Source organism: Sebastes umbrosus, chromosome 16 (genome assembly GCF_015220745.1).
Source record: "Sebastes umbrosus isolate fSebUmb1 chromosome 16, fSebUmb1.pri, whole genome shotgun sequence".
NCBI classification, from domain to species: Eukaryota; Metazoa; Chordata; class Actinopteri; order Perciformes; family Sebastidae; genus Sebastes; species Sebastes umbrosus.
Window position 1 is genome coordinate 16,084,773 of NC_051284.1, and position 18,923 is coordinate 16,103,695.

The 18,923-nt window shown below is 42.5% G+C and overlaps 1 protein-coding gene across 7 annotated transcripts in view; it reads right to left on the minus strand.

Moving 5' to 3' along the window:
• eml1 (EMAP like 1) overlaps positions 1 to 18,923 on the minus strand; it is a 63,791-nt gene that overhangs the window by 31,291 nt on the left and 13,577 nt on the right. For 2 of the 7 annotated variants that reach the window (XM_037796810.1, XM_037796811.1), the window contains exon 1: positions 14,534 to 15,268. The exons of 1 other annotated variant lie outside the window; for it this stretch is intronic. In XM_037796810.1, coding sequence (XP_037652738.1) covers positions 14,534 to 14,600 — 67 coding nt within the window. In that variant the 5' untranslated portion in view covers positions 14,601 to 15,268. Of the gene's footprint in view, positions 1 to 14,533; positions 15,281 to 18,923 lie in introns of those variants that run through there. 4 more of the 7 variants (XM_037796806.1, XM_037796805.1, XM_037796807.1 and 1 more) reach the window with 4 other exon arrangements.

Here is an 18,923-nt window from a genome sequence, read left to right on the forward strand (position 1 = left end):
GGAATAAAAGAAAAGAGAGTAGGAAGACATGGCCCATTGAGGCAGAATAACTCCTTCTTAACTCAAACCCATACTGTATATACACACACCACTATCCCAACACACTGCTTTGATAAAACACACACACTCCTACACACACACACACACACACTGACTCTTCTTTGTCAAAGAGGAAGTGTTCACGGTGTGGCGGAGGGATTATGCTGGATATGTGGAGCAGATCTTGCTCAATGCTAGTGATCCCTAAACTCAGAGGGTTTGATCCCAGCGGCAGACTTGATTTGTATTCTCTCTCCATCTCTGGAGTCTGTAACCTCCTTCACCTCTCCCTCTATTGTCTGACTCCCTCTCTCTCTCTCTCTCTCAGGAAACAGTGGTGGGATGGATTCTTGAAACAAGCCTAGAAATGAATTGACTGTGGGAAGAAAAACAGCTGCTGAAGGATTACTTTTAAAAGAGGGTTTGGCAGTAAAATATCTTCATTGTCTTTCTTTAATATTCATCCCCTGTTTCTCTGGCTCTCGTCTATGTTGCTCGAATGAGAGATCAGCTTTAGCGGTAGGCTGTTTATGCAGACTTCAGAGCGTGGGATATTTGGAGCATCAATATGCTAAGCTGTAGCTAACAATCTAAAGTTGTAATCCTTAAGATTTTCATTAACTCAAACCCTGTTTTTGATGCTATTTATGGTCGGCAGGTTTTCAGCAATAGCCATTCAGTGTGTTTACCGCATGTAATTACATTTCCATATAGTGGTATTAGTTAGTGCCTGAGTCCGCCATTCCCATGTTGGATTCAAATTACCTACTCGTGCATGAGGGATTCACAGAAAATGATACAACAGCACCACAGCTTGTTCTTTTAATCTCTCTCCATGCATGCAGAAAAGGTCAAAGCCTGTAATGGCCTTTAAATCACTTTTATTCATTAGTTCCCTCAGACAGGTGCACGGTTACACAAAGGGTTGACGGACAAGCAGACTGCATGCAGTTCTGAGAATAGGTTTGCGTCGCGAACAAATCATAAAGGGTGTCGTAGCTTACAGTTTGCAGCGTTTGATAATTCTGATAATATTCTACATTTTTCTTTTGTCAACAAATCCCATAATAGCAATAATATACAGACAGCTTCAGTCACTGAATGACAAAGGAGGTCATTGCTTAGTCATAAAAACAGGGGGGCAGTTGTCATGGCAACAATTTTTTTTAACATTTTGTTCTACGACATAAAATACATCAATACATACCCCATTCATGACTTTTGAAGCCTTAATGTGTCTTTAAAAAGGCTGTGGCTAAATGAGACTACTAAACGTCATCAAGCCGACTCATCCCCTTTTACCCCCTGGTTGTATATAATCTTGATCATGCGACCGTGGTGTAGTTTGTTTATAGCCTAACGTTAGCTTTTTACTTCTGGCGATTGCATTCACACTTAAAAAAATCATAAAAGTGGTGTTCATTTGTGAAGATTATCTTGCTGAACAAAATGTGTAAGTATCATAAACGTGTGTTTGTCACAGAGTTTATTTTCTGCAATAATCCAAAACCAAAGGGCATAATCCCATTGGCTCTTTGTCGAGGGAACCCAGGACAATGCTAAAAATACATCATCCCTGCAGCACTCTATAGAGTTCAGCTAATAAGGACAACAACAAGCTAAATTGTATATGATATCTGTGTCTAAATTAGAAGTGAACAAAGTGAATTGACAAAAAAGTAACAAACAGCAAACAGCTGAAGAAAGACACCTTTCTTTTTGCTGTGACTTTTAGGGCAGAAACAGACCACAGAAGTACTAAGTCATGCTTGGCAGCGAGAGGCCAGGCTCTGACACAGGCCTCTTTCTCAGTCTCAACCTTTCTCCACATAAAACAGGGCTTTGTCCCTCAGTAACAAACAACCAGGAAGGAACAGGAGGCGGGACACTCGTGTGTGTGTGTGTGTGTGTGTGTGTGTGTGCGAGCGCTGGTGTTATTCCATCCAGTAACAGTGTTGTTATGGGAAACCAGATTTCCATGGTGTGAGGATGGTCTCACACACATACAGAGACACTGAGACTGTCAGCATCCTGAACATCGGCCAATCATATATATCTGCCATCTGGACGAGAGAGAACACACAGAGGCTGTGCTGGCAGCAGACGAGATCATTACACAACTAGACTGAAGAGAGATATTAAAAACGGTTTTGTTTTGGTGTGTTTCTACTCTCAGATTCTACCCACCAACGCACTCGCTGGAGTTATTTTGTGATGATTTACTATTCTGGCTTTCCACTCAACCAGCCTCGTCTGCTTCTACATGCAGTATGTTTTCAGAAACAGAGCTTTGACATAATCGCCCGGAAAACACACCTGAGCCTGTCACATCCAGCTGTGTATAACTTGAGTGAGCGATAAACCTCACAAAGCCACTTTGACATGTGTGAGATCAAGCTGACTGTACGAGGGAAGTATTCTGCTTTACTAAATTAAAGGTTTCCACGAAACATCCGATTCACTTTTTAGCTGTTCAGGAAATGTCAAATGTTGTCAAAGATCTTTAATGAATGAATGAAAGAATGAATTGTAAAGTTTTCATACATTTGGGAAAAGTAGTCCTTGCAATGTGATTGGACTAATCAGCTTCTATGTTTCTGCAGGGCTGAACCGTCAGTGGTGGCTTCCCAGATTTAAACGTAAACATAGACCGAGGTCTGTAGAACAGTGGTTCCCAAAGTGGGTGCCTTGAAGACGGCCATGGGTAATACAAGATTTATCAAATTGTTGTTCATTTATTGTGCGTGGCTAATGGCTTAATGGACAGGTTTTTGGCTGCTGGAGAAAGACAGATATCATCATTGACTGCAGTCACTGTGGTATTTGCGAGTTCCCATCATCATGTGAGATCAGACTCTGTCATCCCTGGTAGACATGAAAACATGACAAGAAGCCGCCTGTCAGTGGAGTCAGACCTGCTGGCTGTGCTCTCTGGCCCTAATCACACAGAGTGTGTTTTACTGTAGCTTTTTGTAATTGTTTTCAATTAGATTGAAGTGTTTTGTGCACTGCTTTTGCGTTGCTGAGCACCTCACGTTTATCCGCTCTGTGAGCCTCGCGGTTTCAAAATTGTACTCAAAGTGGAAAAAAAGCCCAATGTTTTTTCTCACTGTAGTGACTCTTGCTGGATACCCGGAGCTTTATGACTTTACCAACCATAGTAACTATGATGCGACTGGTTACCCAGAGCTACTGTTTATGAACTTACCAACTGTAGTTACCATGATCTGAAATTTTGTGGTATTTAAGATTTTGGGTAAGTTGTTTTCATTTATTTAAACTATACTATTAACAACTTGGGTCTAGAGTTCATGGTTTGTAATAAGGTGACGTTAGCATTCATTTGGTGGTTGCCTAGCAACATATAAAATATAAAGACACAGCAAACTGTAAAAAACGCTCTGTTTGGGCAACGAAAAGGCAGTGTGGTGTTCCTCGCATTTTCCCCATGCAAAACATGCTATGATCAGTCTGATCATGGTTTGGTGCACATGTCCCATTAAAATGCCTGCAAATTGAAACCTTTTTAGTTGTTTAGCTGCTTTTTTAACCCTGTGCACCTTAAATATATACTCATTTTAATTTTGAAGAACGTTTAAGAAATAAACAAACATATTAGCGCATTTAATTCTATTTATTTCAAGTTAAATATGTATCTGTGTATCTGTAAGGCTTTTATTCTGAGTAATTGAGAATGACATTGGTAGCTTGTTCTCTCATATAATGTATTTCTGGCTGCGTAACTGTTGACCTTCACTGTAAAAAAAGAAAGTCCTTGCTCTTTGATTCTGAGATTCCAGTGATGTTTATGATGAAATCATACAGAATTGTTGCTGCACTAGAACTTTTGGAAGTTAAAGCATGAAATTTAGTTTGAAACAAAAAATATGTCCTGTAACAGCAAAGCTGGCCAATCAGAACAACGCACATTACAAGTCAATTTTTGTTAAAGCATGGACTTATCCTTTAGCCCCTCATTGAAACTGACAAATTGACAACAATAGAGGGCAAAACAAACCAAATAATCATGTTGATCCTCTCTCCTCTCATCTCTGCAGCTGTGTTCTTGATGAATCTATTTTTAATGGAATTTCTAATGGGACTCTCCTTGTTTCCCTCTCCATCTGTTACAGTCCGGCTGAACACATGCAACGGGGGATACACAAACACACGCACACATATGCAGAGCCGGGGCTTCCCCCTCGGTTCCTCCATTAACAGCAGGTGTAAGAGACCAATTAGGGTGCTGGGCAGCCTCTGGGAGCTGCACCACGGGCACCGAGAGGTTAATTATATCTGTTCACATCACAACTGGCCAGATGAAATCCATGGCCAGGGTTTAGAGATGAGCAAATCAGTGGGCCGTGACTTCAGGCCCACTGGAGACAATACGCTGATTGAGATAATTACCATAAATATAATCGAGCAAACACTCACCTTGCCACAGTAACTGAACTGATCATTAATTCATTTTAAATGGTTTGGTGACGTACTGTGGGATTAAAAGGGAGATTTATGCACAGACCTTCATATGCACAGATATGCATGTGCACACATGAATGCGGACTACCTGCGCTCACGCAGACATGTATGGAGGACGGAACCTGCCAAAATAAAAAAATAAAATAAATATGCCATTAAAAGAAGCAAAGATAATATAAAAAACATAAATGTAGTAATTAATTAATTGATAAAATGTAAAATTAATTGATATTTCTGTTTTAATTTGGCATTTAACCCCTTATTTATTTCACCAAACTTATTTATCTCTGTATTCTTTTCTTTATACATTTATTCATACTTTTCTTTTTACATTTCTTCATGCTTAGGGAAAATCATACATAAATAAACAAATAAATAAATGCTTTAACACATAAATAAATACATACATTTAAAAATGAATATGAATGATAGTATAAAATAAATAAAAAAAATAAATGTAAAACACATTTTAAAATTCAAATAAAAGTGGAATTAAACAGAAAAGTAAATGTATAAGGGAATAAATATAAAAGGTAAATAAATAAATCAAATTAAAACAGAAATATTAATTTATGTTGAATTTTATCAATTAATTAATAGCTAGATTTATTTTTAACATTATTTTGCTGCTTTTCTGTATTTATCGCGTCATTTACTTATTTATTCATTTATTTTTTATTTTGGCAGTTTCCGTCCTCCACAGACACACACTGATGATCTGTGCTGGAAATCATTTGCATACTAATTTGAATCCTATTTGAATACCTGAGTGCACTTTACAGCATATTCATATGTAAAAAAAAAAAAAATCATAATTTAATCCCTCTTTTATTTTCTCGTGTCTCTCTGATTGAACAGAATAGCTTTGGTGATACTTTGAGCAGCAAGCGGAGAAAGAAAAATAATGGCATCTCCATGGGATTCTGCTGACTTGTGTGATTTATGACTAGTCGCCCTCCCCCACGGGTAGAAGTCAACGCTCTTGTGAGCACATTTAGTGGTACCATGTGGAGTGGAAGCGTCCTCACAAACCATTCTGTTTCTGGCTCTTTCGTGGTATTTTTATCCATCAATGACATCCTGTTCAAGGACTCATGCAGCCTGCGTGTCTCCTCTCCTGACCTCGTGATGGTATGCACACACACACACATTGTAAACTTGAAGATGGACACATACACATATGCAACCAGAGAGTACTACTCTTTCATGTTCGACTGCCAGAAGCATTACACACACACACACACACACACATACACACACAGAGTCAGTATATATATTAAGCATAAACACTCACACACTACTGCTTTACATGCCTGATTGTTTTAGTGGGTCATGAGGATGAGGCTGTGTGAATGTGTGTCAGTGGAGGAAAAGACAAGAGAGAGAAGAGAGGGGAAATACTCAGTTCAAACAAATGGTATCTTCTGCCCGCCGGCTCACCAAGAGGCTGTTTCCATGAGCATGCCGACTCTGACCTTGTTTCTGAATAAAACACAACGTATCACAAGATAACCACCAAACCACCTAACAAGACTTGTGTATGCCTAACTGAAGCGGAAAAAAATACTTTTATAGAGAGGTTTATAGGGAGCTGACATCAAACTAATGTACAAAAGTGTGATTGACCTGCTCTAAATTTTGGTGAGGAAAAACTGTCATGGTCATTTTCAAAGGGGTCCCTTGACCTCTGACCTCCAGATATGTGAATGAACATAGGTTCTAGAGGTACCCACGAGTCTCCCCTTTACAGACATGCCCACTTTATGATAATCACATGTAGTTTGGGGCAAGTCATAGTCAAGTCAGCACACTGACACACTGACAGCTGTTGTTGCCTGTTGGGCTGCAGTTTGCCATGTTATGATTTGAGCATATTTTTTATGCTAAATGCAGTACCTGTGAGGGTTTCTGGACAATATTTGTCATGGTTTTGTGTTGTTAATTGATTTCCAACAATAAATATATACCTACATTTGCATAAAGCAATTATATTTGCCCACTCCCATGTTGATAAGAGTATTAAATACTTGACAAATCTCCCTTTAAGGTACATTTTGAAAAGATAAAATATGTGTGATTAATCGCAATTAATCATGGACCATCATGCAATTAATCGTGATTAAATATTTTAATCAGCCCTAATATCATCAGAATATTTTCACTCAGTCTTGGTCTTAATCACTGCCCTTTAGATGTGTGGGGCAGAATAGGCCTTAGCGATGTCAGTCTGTTCACTGGCGTCGCTCTGCATGTATGCAGATACTGGACAGAGCTGTACACATTACTGCTAAAATGTTAACCTGCACTTGACCCATGTGTGCTCACTATGACAGCAAACACAGCCCCGTGATGACAGCCTTCCCTGCTTTCTTCACAGCCATTGGATAAAAGCCAGATTTAAAAAAAGCATCTGTCCTGCAGTTGTTTGACTTTGCCAATGAAAATGTGGGACATCGTCTCAATATGTCGGACTAAGATAGGATGCTGTGCAGTCCCTCGTAAAGTGGGACACCTGGTCACCCTACGTGAACAACCAACTGCTTTTGTAACGCAAGTGGTATCATTTCTCAACTGGCAACAAGGACAGCCACAGATCTGCTGACTACCACAGACCACACACACACACACACACACACACACACACACACACACACACACAGCTTGATTCTCCTGCAGCACAATCTGCTGTTTTAGACAACACACCACAGAGCAGGAGACACACGGGTATCTACTGCACATAGTCAGAATAGCTGTAATGTTTAATGAGCACACACTGTCTCTCTGCGTATCAGTTAATGGCTCTCTATTCTGCATCATGAAAGTGAAAGAGAAAGTGCAAGGCGAGCGCTGCGTGATCAGGAGAAAGGGGAGAAAAACAGCAAGGGAGATAAGGAGGAGTAGGAGGGGGGGTGGTGTGACTCGTGACTACAGAGGCCCTAAAACCTCCCGCTCAATATCTGACTGTCTGACTGGAGATTTAAAAAACAGAAGAGCACTCTGAGCTCCACTTGGGGCACTGACTCGCTCAAGATCAAACAAAGAGCGTGAGAGGGTTTGACGTAATGATGAGGGCGAAGAGAAAACAGAAAGAGCTTGAGAAAGTGAAACAAGGTGAAGGACTGAGAGTCAGAGGGGTAAAAATAATAAAAAAAGATATCCAGCGACATTGACGGGGGGCCGGAGTGAGATTAAAAAAGAAACGGAGAGTGGTGTATGCTCTCACTGACACAGCAATGGGAAATCAATGTCAACCTTTAAATGAATCACCAGTAGTGGATGAGCTATCCCATTCAGGTCGATATTTATTAAACTGCTGCTCTGGTACGGGTCACAGTTACAGATGAATGATGGTAGAGAGACGCAGCGTTTCCCCAACACTCCCCTCTCCCCCGCTTTCTCTATTGACATTTTGTCCAGTTTTATGTGAGTGGAGGAAATAGTGTGCAGGTCAGCTTGACAGCAGGTTTTACGTAGTAGTATTTGTAGATAATGTAGCAGAACAGGAGTGGAGGAGATAATGAGGAAGAGGAGTAGATATTTTCTAGTATATTTTCAAGCTGAGAGTCACAATTTATAATAAATCAAAGAGAGTAAAGTTCCTATTAAATAATACACTTCTAGGGACTTTGACTTATAAAAATATCTAAATTGATATATTAAAATGTTTGATATTCAGCACGTATGTAGTCAGAGATGTCCTGAAGTCAAATATATCAGTTGCTGTCAGGCATTATTTACAAATTTCCCTCACAAATTAGTGGTATTTTCTTTTTAATTTATAAGGGACATGTAATGTTTATACTTCTTGTGAATATAATCCAATTAATCTTATTTTCATATTTGTATTTTGTATATAGTTTCTTTTGTTGACACCTTATTTTGAAAACCGGACGTAGTCACGTGTATACTTCCGCTAACTTCGCCAAGTCTGTTGCTAGCTCTCCCCATCAGCTCCATTCTCTTTATACAACTATGGTCAGCTCCGTTTGAATGCATTTAACATAAATGTCAGTATATGGGTAACTTCCTTCTACCTCTGCATAGACTAAAATTAAGCAAATGTTTCGATTCTGGCATTAAAACATATATTTAAAAATCGTAAAAAAAAAAAAAAAATTGCAATACATAGGTGAATCGATTTTTTGTCCCACCCCTACTATCAATATCATTTGAGCTGAACTTTCTCTAAATTGAGGAAAACAAAAGTCTACCACTTTACCCACACACACCTCCACCTCCTCCTCCCTGGCATCGCTCCGTGGCTACTGTGGTTGGTAACGTGAGCGGGGCTTTAATCCTAATCCCTCTACACGTGCCATCATCAATCAGGGCTTGGATGGAGATACCTACAGATGCTCAGCCAAGAAGGGGAGGAGGCTGGCTGGAGCCGTGTCACCTCTACTGTGCATCAAAATACCTCCAACACACATCAAACGAGCCTCCGTCTTTATTAATTTCCCCTCTCCGCCCTGAACGCCTGTCCCATCCATCTGCACTCCCACTAATTCAAACTTCTATTCTTTCTCGTGCACTCACTTTGCTCCTAATTTCTCCGTATCTCTCTTCCCTTCCTCACCATGCCCCCCCCCCCCCCACTTGTCTTGCTGGCACGTTTTGGTTCCCATCACGGTAAGGTACCGGTAAGGTGAGGGCTGTGCCAGTTTGCCTGTGGGTGTACAGTACAACGTGTGAGTGTGGAGCACACAGATAAAAGCATGTTTGATCCAAATCTGAGCCGACATCATTAGCTCAGAAGATAAATGAACAAATCTCACGAATGAGTGCAGGCGAATGGATTTGTTTGGATGGAGAGGCTGGCTGCTTTGAGATGAACACGGGTGTGTGATCATCTGTATTACGGCGCTGTAAGTGAGCCGGATTTACTTATTAACACATTTTCTTATTAAGACATCAAGAGCTTTTGGTGCACCAGGAGCTAATGAACAAGGAATCGCATTAACTCATGATTTTACACTGATGATTGTGCATTTTTGCAACACATTTCACATACTTAACATATTAGCCAATCATGGTCCAAAGCAGAGCCTTTCAAAAGTTTCTAGAGTTTAGATTTTCTACTTTCCATGCATCCCTCTGTGTAATGTGAAAATCAACTTGTGGAGATTTAAACTGAGCTGAAACGGCTAGAAGATGAATCAATTAGTCAATCAACAGAAAATTAATCAGCAACAATTTTGATTATCTTGTTTGGTCATTTATCAAGAAACAAAAGTAAGACTCTAGCAGCTTTGTAAGGCTGAACTTAGGCACGGTGCTAATGCCAACGGCAGCTAACACACTCACAGTGACAACCTTAACATGCTCATGTCTAACCATGTTAACCATCTTAGTGTAGCGTGTTAGCAATGCTAACATTTGTTAATTAGCACAGCTGAGCCTGAAGGGAATGTCATTAGTCTTGCAGTTATTTAACATCTATCGTAACCCATCTAAGTGAAGATATTACATAATTGTACCTTGGTGATGCATTCAAGGATGCTCCATAATCTGCCATTCGGGTGTCAAAAAACATTCCTCTCATGTTGTATATTCAGAAGCCAGAAGATGAACAATAAGCAGACGGGACAATGTAGAAAAATGCCACATGAATTTGGTTGCTTATTACATAAAAGAGATAGCAATTCCTTCGTAAGTTGATTTTTCAAACTGTAGAGCAATGAATGGAAATCAATTACTGTAGGAACGCATGAAATCAAACTCCAAAGTTATGGTAAGCTTTGGATAATGGTTGCTGGTAATGTACTCACTGTATGGATAGCTATGCATGCACATACTGTACATAATCATCCAGCCCATGTGTATCCCTTCAGTAAATATTTCTTTGCACTATTTGACCTGTCACAACTTACAGAACTCTTAACGTTTTATATTATTTCTCTTTTTTTTGTTGGTCATTGGTGCCTTTTATAATATTTACATAAACACCTACTTTATCACCACTTGTGAACATGACAGTTCTGTCTATTGACAGTCCTTGTCCCTGGCTGTTATTTTTTCTATTTCTGTGTAAGTACAATGCATAAAACCGGTGATAAACGTGTATGTACTTGGCAAATAAAGCTGATTCTGATGTAACATCAGGCAAAGTACGTAAAACAACCAGGATGGTGCTTTAAAGTGATGATAACATCACATGGTTACTTTCTTTCCTGCCGATCTCATATCAGATAACATGTTTGAATTCAATAAAAACAACAGCAATCTCATTACCAGGTGAACAACACCGACTAATTCAATGAAAACTGTCCTCTTCTCCAGGACCAGCAGCTTCCAAATGTGATTTAACACAGAAAAGAAAGCTTCTCTTCCTTCATCGGCTGTAATCAGCCGGTAAGTCTGGGCGTCTGAGTGTGTAATGGGGCTAATTTTCAGTTAGCCTGAGCTAGCCCCGACCTCCTGAGGACAAAGCATGCAGCCTGCCTGCAGTTTAGCTGACCTAGTCTCTGAACATTAGTCTGGTTGGATGCTCCACAACACACGGGCTGAGAGAGAGAGGCGAATGAATGACATCATGGACTTTTGCTATTGAGCGGATCTGGGTTCAGCTGGACGGCAGAGGCAGAGCAATATGATATCACTTTGGCCGACAGGCCCAATACACACACACACACACACACACTGGTCCTGCAGATGTGAGAGTACACCCCGTCGCTGTAGCTTGTACACTTACACACACATCTTAACTAAGGCTCACCCAATTAAGCAGTCTGTTGGAACAAAACGCTGCTGCCTTGCCGTGAAGTGTGTGTTCGGTTTGTGTGTGAAGGGAGAAAGAGAGAGAGAGAGAGAGAGAGAAAGCAGGGGGTTGGAGGTTGGAAAATCCCTGGCAACAGCCTCAAAGCAGCACGTCTTATTTCATCGACTCTCTCTCAGAGAGGAAACATGACATTGTAAAGGATTACAAACAACTTCACAGTGTCAGACGACTCGCAGGCTCTCCCTCTGGTTGCTGGTCATGACATGGCAAGATGTACAAGGAGAAACGAGACTCCGTCAAAACCGATTATATGGCTGGACCGTGTCTCTAATGTTAAATCCAGCGGTACATGTCCACCAGGTCAGGCGAGGACACTAGGGGACGTGCTGCTTCACTCAACTGGCCGTTCAAGTGGTGACATTGAATGCATGTGATTGGTTTTCTGCTTGCTGTTTCAAACAGGAAACAACACAGCGGCCTGCTCGTAAACTTTCTGTTATTCTGTCTAAACAATCCACCAAAATCTACTTCTGAAAACATTTTAAGCGAGCAATAGGCTATGCCACTGCTGAATCTTGTTTCATTTTAGAACTAGATCGCCTAGTTTCATGAGCCGGACATGTTGCCCTAAAGATAAAGGACTGCTCCCGCCCTTTAATTTTGAAAGAGCAACAGCCAATGAGGAAACTCCAACACTCGGCATCATCAGTCAGTAAGTCAGTCACTAAGCGACACACTTTTGCGTTTTTTAGGGCTGGCCCTCTGCGGTCCAGTCAAAAAAAGAGACTTTGGATTGCGTAAACACAAGTTGACTAAAGACTGAGTGGACAAAGTGTAGTTTGGATTCAAGTCTAAATTCAAAGACGAAGTGCTTGACTGCTTCGACACTAAACTTCTCACCTGTCACCAACACTGAGCCTCAAGGGTGACACATACATACTGTAATGCTTTAACTGCCACCACAGATTTTAGACAGTCAGTGATTTCCTCTACGACTTCCAATTCTGCCGGTTACACCTGTTCTTCAGGTCAATCCAACCTCAGTTGTTATCTTTGGCGCCGTCAGCACTTTGCTTATCACACAGGAATACAACACGTGAGTTACGGTACATGTCCACGCTTGATGGGCTGCCACTAGACACAAGGCACCAGGCACCTGATTGGATGAATGCTGTCCCTCGTGAGCTACTGCTCACAGCTTTCAAACCGGAACCAACATGGCGGCTCGTTTGGAAACTTTCTTCTCTCACATTATGAATATAGTTCACCGAAATGTGTTCCGGAAAAACATTTTATGCGAGAAATAATCCATGCAGATGCTGAATCTTTCCTTATTTTGGATCGACAACGCTTAGTTTCTCAGGAGTTTCCTGAGGCGGCTTGTCGCGCCAGATTCCTCTGATTTGCATAAAGTAGACTAGACCTCAACTTTATGCCAATGAGGAGCGGGCGATGTGACGGTCCGTCTGTCGAATCGCTCCGCCACTCTACCAGAATGCATTGCACGGCTGCTTGCATAGAAAATGAATGGGAAGCGTGGAAAGGACGAAGGCTGTGGACATGTACCATTACTTTGGGTTATCAGAAATCAATTATTGTGACTTAACTTGATGTTTCACTTTTGTTACTTATTCCTGCATCCTTGTTACTAGTGATCTTACACTGCATACCATCAAAAATGAAGCATTTAATTCATGGACTTGATGTACCGAGGGAAGGAAAATATGCAGGAAAATAGTCATATCTCTTTTTTTTTACACTGAATATATAAAACCTTACAAACATCTTTCAGGTTTGCATGAGCTATACCTCAACTATAAGCTTCTCTAACTCATCTGTTTCTCTTTGTCTGCATCTCCTCCTTTATGATTGCTATAAATTTAATGAGGGAAATCCATGAGGGATAAAAGCTTTTAACTGGATTCACTTCATCCGTGATTCATGAAAGTAGTGAGGTACCCCGCATCCATGGCGGGAGATACCTCTGAGTAATTCCACATCTGTGATTTCCTCTGTCAAACAATAGGCTTCCCTCATCCCATCGACTGCTAGTGCTTACACAGCACAGTAAACATTATTGATTCTTTCATTATCCACCAATGGCAATTACGTTACTCCTCTATGCTTCAACAGTGATAGCTTACGCTCACTAACCACCACACAGTGACTGCAACTGCTAAGTAAGTACACACTGAAAAATGTCAGTCGTACATTAAAAACAATGAGGATGCCATGCTGAGGGGGATGAGAGGGGTGACTCTTCTTTTCTCCATGTGATAAATGTTTAATTCTATCTTTATTTAGCTGGTTCAGTGGAGCTCAAACAGCTTTGTTTACAGTCTCTGCTTCAGTAGTAGTCTCTATTAGAGACACCGGTTATTGTGTTGGAGATAATCCCCTTTGTGTAGGAGGATCACTAACTCTAGTTTGTCAGTATGCAGGCAACAAACTGAGCAACACATTTAACAACAAAATTGGAAAGAAAAATCCTTCTGAATACACAAATGCACCATTTTTTAGAATAGTTATTAGTTTTTCTAAACATTAGGAGAGGGATCTTACATAAGGGTTTAATAGAAACTGGAAATAAATCCTAAACTGATGTCATACTGATGTGTCATGCTGCTTTCCTCCTTCCCTGAGTCACCCGCTCCCACCCATAACATTAGCAGCCTGAAGTATGGTTTCTTCCTCTGCCAGCAAATAAATTACATTAGTGCAGCAGAGCAACATGAGCAATAGTGGCCTGTTCTGTCATCTCTGCTCTGTCTCATTCAGCAAACTGATCGCAATCCAGCCAACAGGGGAGAAATATATTCATAACATACCCCTCATCATATCAAGCAGAACCAGAGTAATCAGGGCGGCTGCTGTGAGCAAAAGGACTGCTCCTCGTCCTCCCTCTGTCTTTGTTTATTAGCTCTCTTGATGGCAGCTGGCTCACACACAGAGTGTTGACATTATTCTGGCCTTGATTTACAGAAACTTCCTGTTAATTTCTACAGGTTTTTTTCTGTAAATGCCCTCTGGAGTTGGTAGATATTTTGATTTAAATGTTCACTAAATCAAATCTAGTTTGGCACAATGTTAGGCTACACAAACACATAAACAGGTTGAACTCCCTTGTCACCAAAGCTGGATTATGTCTGCAACACAAACACACACACACACCTTCACTTCAAGTTCAACCAGTCAGCTGGTGACATGTCAAATCCAGAGAAACAACATGCAGCTGAGGGAATAGAGGGGGATGGAGGGGGAGGAAAGTGTGAGGAGAGGATTAGTTAGTTTTACCGTTGCAGAACTGTAGCAGTGATGAGGTGTCATACAAGCTGCTGTAGCTGGAAAACCCGTCCTCCATTCTCAACCTCTGCTCCGCTCCTCTGTGCTCCCTCTGTTATCCACCACTCCTTCGCTCTCCTCTCTCTCTCCTCTCTCTCTGTCTCTCTCTGGTGACTCCCCTCCGTTAGTTTATCGTTCACTTGGCGTCCAAGGCGCTCCCTTCATTCACTCTGCACGGGTCAGGCTCCCTGGGTGAGTCACCATGGCAACCCATTCACTCCGATTATGTCATGTGAACTCCAACCTCTCTTCTTCTTTTTCCAACCCCCCCACTCTCTCACAAAGTCCTGAACTACGGCAGAAAACACTCCCTGCTGAAGAATGACTGCACCGGACCGCCGGAGAGAGACACAGAAGTTAAGAGGCTGCGCTGATGGTTTTGTTTCCTCCTCTCCTCTCCTCCTTCCTGTCCTCTTCTCCCCTCCCTCTGTTCTCCTCTTGTCCTTGTGTCTTCAGCAGAGGCAGCTGTGTGTCGTTATAGCTCTCGCTGATCTCCAGCAGAAAAACAGCTTTAAGAGGGCTTGAGCTGAGCGCGCAGGCAGGCTCTGGCACAGGCAGTTACTGAGTGTGTGTGTGTGTGTGTGCATATGTGTGTGTCAGAGGCGGTGTGTGTGTGTGTGTGTGTGAGTGTTTAGATAATGCTCGGGACAGCCCAGCCTTCCGCTGTCACACAGTGTGGACGAGTCAGAGCGCAGGGGGCCGGGCCTGTCGGGGAGATCCTCCTCCTCCTCCTCTCCTCTGGTGGGAGAGGAGAGAGAGGAAGAGAGGAAGAGAGGAGAGGAGATGAGAAGAGAGGAAAGGATAAAAGAGGTGAGGAGGAGGGAGGAGAGAGGACAGAGGAGGAAGAGAGGAAGAGAGGAGAGGAGATGAGAAGAGAGGAAAGGATAAAAGAGGTGAGGAGGAAGGAGGAGAGAGGACAGAGGAGGAAGAGAGGAAGAGAGGAGAGGAGATGAGAAGAGAGGAAAGGATAAAAGAGGTGAGGAGGAAGGAGGAGAGAGGACAGAGGAGGAAGAGAGGAAGAGAGGAGAGGAGACGAGAAGAGAGGAAAGGATAAAAGAGGTGAGGAGGAAGAGAGGAGAGGAAATGAGAAGAGAGGAAAGGATAGAAGAGGTGAGGAGGAAGGAGGAGAGAGGACAGAGGAGGAAGAGAGGAAGAGAGGAGAGGAAATGAGAAGAGAGGAAAGGATAAAAGAGGTGAGGAGAAAGGAGGAGAGAAAAAAAGAGAAAAGGGGAGAGGAGAAGACAGGAGAGGACAAAAGAGGTGAGAGGACGGAGGGAGAGAGGGGAATAGAGAAAAGGAGAGCCAAAAGAGGAGAGGAGAAAGGAGAAGAGATGAGGAGAGGGGAAATGAGAAGACATGAAAGGATAAAATAGGTGAGGAGGAGGGAGGAGAGAGGACAGAGGGAGAGAGAGGAAAGGGGATAAGAGGACAAGGTAGGGTAGAAGGAGAAAGGAGAGGAGAGACAAAAGAGGAAAGGAGAAAGGAGGAGAGGAGAGAAAAGAGGAAAGGAGAAAGGAGGAGAGGAGAGAGAAAAGAGGAAAGGAGGAGAGGAAATGAGAAGAGAGGATAGGATAAAAGAGGTGAGGAGGAAGGAGGCGAGAGGACAGAGGAGGAGGAGAAGAAAGGAAAGGAGGTAATAGGACAAGGTAGGGTGGAAGAAGAAAGGAGAGGGGAGCCAAAAGAGGAGAGGAGAAAGGAGGAGAGAAAAAAGGAGAAAAGGGGAGAGGAGAGGACAAAAGATTTGAGAGGAAAGGAGGTGAGAGGATGGAGGGAGAGAGGGGAATAGAGGAAAGGAGAGCCAAAAGAGGAGAGGAGACAGGAGAAGAGACGAGGAGAGGAGAAAAGAGGATAGGAAATGAGAAGAGATGAAAGGATAAAATAGGTGAGGAGGAGGGAGGAGAGAGGACAGAGGGAGAGAGAGGAAAGGAGATAAGAGGACAAGGTAGGGTAGAAGAAGAAAGGAGAGGAGAGATAAAAGAGGAGAGGAGAAAGGAGGAGAGGAGAGAGAAAAGAGGAAAGGATAAAAGAGGTGAGGAGGAAGGAGGCGAGAGGACAGAGGAGGAGGAGAGGAAAGGAAAGGAGGTAATAGGACAAGGTAGGGTAGGAGAAGAAAGGAGAGGGGAGTCAAAAGAGGAGAGGAGAAAGGAGGAGAGAAAAAAAGGAGAAAAGGGGAGAGGAGAGGACAGGAGAGGACAAAAGAGGTGAGAGGAAAGGAGGTGAGAGGACAGAGGGAGAGAGGGGAATAGAGGAAAGGAGAGCCAAAATAGGAGAGGAGAAATGAGAAGAGATGAGGAGAGGAGAAAAGAGGATAGGAAATGAAAAGACAGGAAACGATAAAAGAGGTGAAGAGGAGGTAGGAGAGAGGAGAATAGAGGAAAGGAAAGGAGATAAGAGGACAAGGTAGAGTAGAAGACGAAAGGAGAGGAGAGACAAAAGAGGAGAGGAGAAAGGAGGAGAGGCGAGGTGAGGAGAAAAGGGGACAGGACAAGGTAGGGTAAGAGAGGAGAGGTGAAAAGAGGAGAGAAGAAAGGAAGAGATCACAGGATAAAAGGGGAGAGAGGAGGGGAGGAAAGGAGCGGAGAAATTAGGATAGGAGAGGAAAAAAGAGTAGAAGAGAAGAGAAAGGAGAATTGAGGAATGGAGAAAAGGGGAGAGGAGAGGAGAGGAAAAAAGAGGTGAGAGGAAAGGAGGAAAGAGGACAAAGGGGGAGAGGGGAAGAGAGGAAAGGAAAAGAGAGCCAAAAGTGGAGATGCAAGGTGAGGAAATAAGGGGACAGGACAAGGTAGGAAGTAAGAGAAGTAAGGTGAAAAGAGGAATGGAGAAAGAAAGAGATGACAGGAAGAATAGGGGAGGAGAGAGGAGGGGAGGAGTAGACAGAAGAGGTGAGGAAAAGAGAGGAGAAAGGAGAAGAGGTGAGGAGAGGAGAAAAGAGGGGAGGAAAGGATAAAAAGGGACCAGACAAGGTAAGGAAGAAAAGCAAGGAAGGATTGAGGAAATAAAAGGAAAAAGGGAAAGGAGAGGACAGAAGAGGTGAGAGGACAGGAAAAGAGGGAAGGAGAGGACAAAGTAGGGTATAGCAAATAGGAAACTACACCAATGGTTATAGTCACCAAAATGACTAAAGCTCTGCGGGTCCCATAGCAGTCACTAGAGTTAATACATTAATCTACTGATCTTCCACACACACACACACATAGAGTCACACACACTGCTTGTAATGGTATAGAGAGTCACATGGGGACACACCGTAACGAACCGCCGTCACATCTTCCTTGGCATTTCCCGCAGCCAAACATTCAAAACCGAACACTGCCAGGGCATCTCCGCTGTGACTAAACATGATTATCATTCTGTCCTCTGCCTGTCTTATCTGCCCCGCTGCAGACTGCACAGAGAGACCGAGGCAGGCATCCTTAAAACAAGGACAAGAGGGGGGAGAGAATGAAAGGGAGACTGACTAGGGGATTGAGGAAGAGAGAGAGAGAGAAATAAATGGGATAGAGGGGGAGGGGATGGAGGAGAAAAAGAAAGAGAGAGTGCTTGAGGAGGCTGGGCGGTATGGAGAGAGAGGACCAAATTAAAAAGTGAGCAGGGTTTTTGTGAGGGAGAAAGAAGGGGGATACCCTAAAAGAGATTGAATTCTAACTGGAGGTTTTGTATGTGCATGTGTGGGGGGCCTCTTTGCATTATTTATACTTCAAGCTTGCAGGGAAAAATAATAAGAGTCTGTGGCCTATATTCATGTGTGAATTCATTCCCCCCTTTCTTGCAAGATCACAAGACAAAATCACACAAAGGCAGGGAAGACAGCGGAGGGAGAGACCATGAAAGAAGACATTTGTTTCTCTCAGGGTTTTTATAGTAGCCCAGCAGGTGTGATATAATCCGTCTGTGTGGAGCTCTTTCTGTGCAGGTATCTCTCCTAGAACCGTTACCGGTTCAAAGGTGGCCCGGCTAGATTTGACCTTTAACAGGGAGGGTGAACGGGATGCAGTGAAACACCTTATAATGGTTGATCACTTCATGAATCAAGGCCTCCATGTTGTTGACCTCAGCCCTTGTATTCACTCCCTCAGGAAAACACTGCACTCTGCTTCACTTATTACATTAAGCCGCCAATAGATCTACGGTATGGTATACCACACTCAGCTGCAGCCAGGATTAAGTGAGAAAACAAGGTGCTCTTTGTACACCCGTGTTGCAGTTGAACACTGCAATAGCTGTTTAGTAAAATCATAAGGTTATTACATTTCAAAACAAACATAAAATACGATTATGTGTTACACCATTTGTACACGTCGCTCTCTCTCTCTGCAACTACAGTTAATAGTCTTATCTGCAA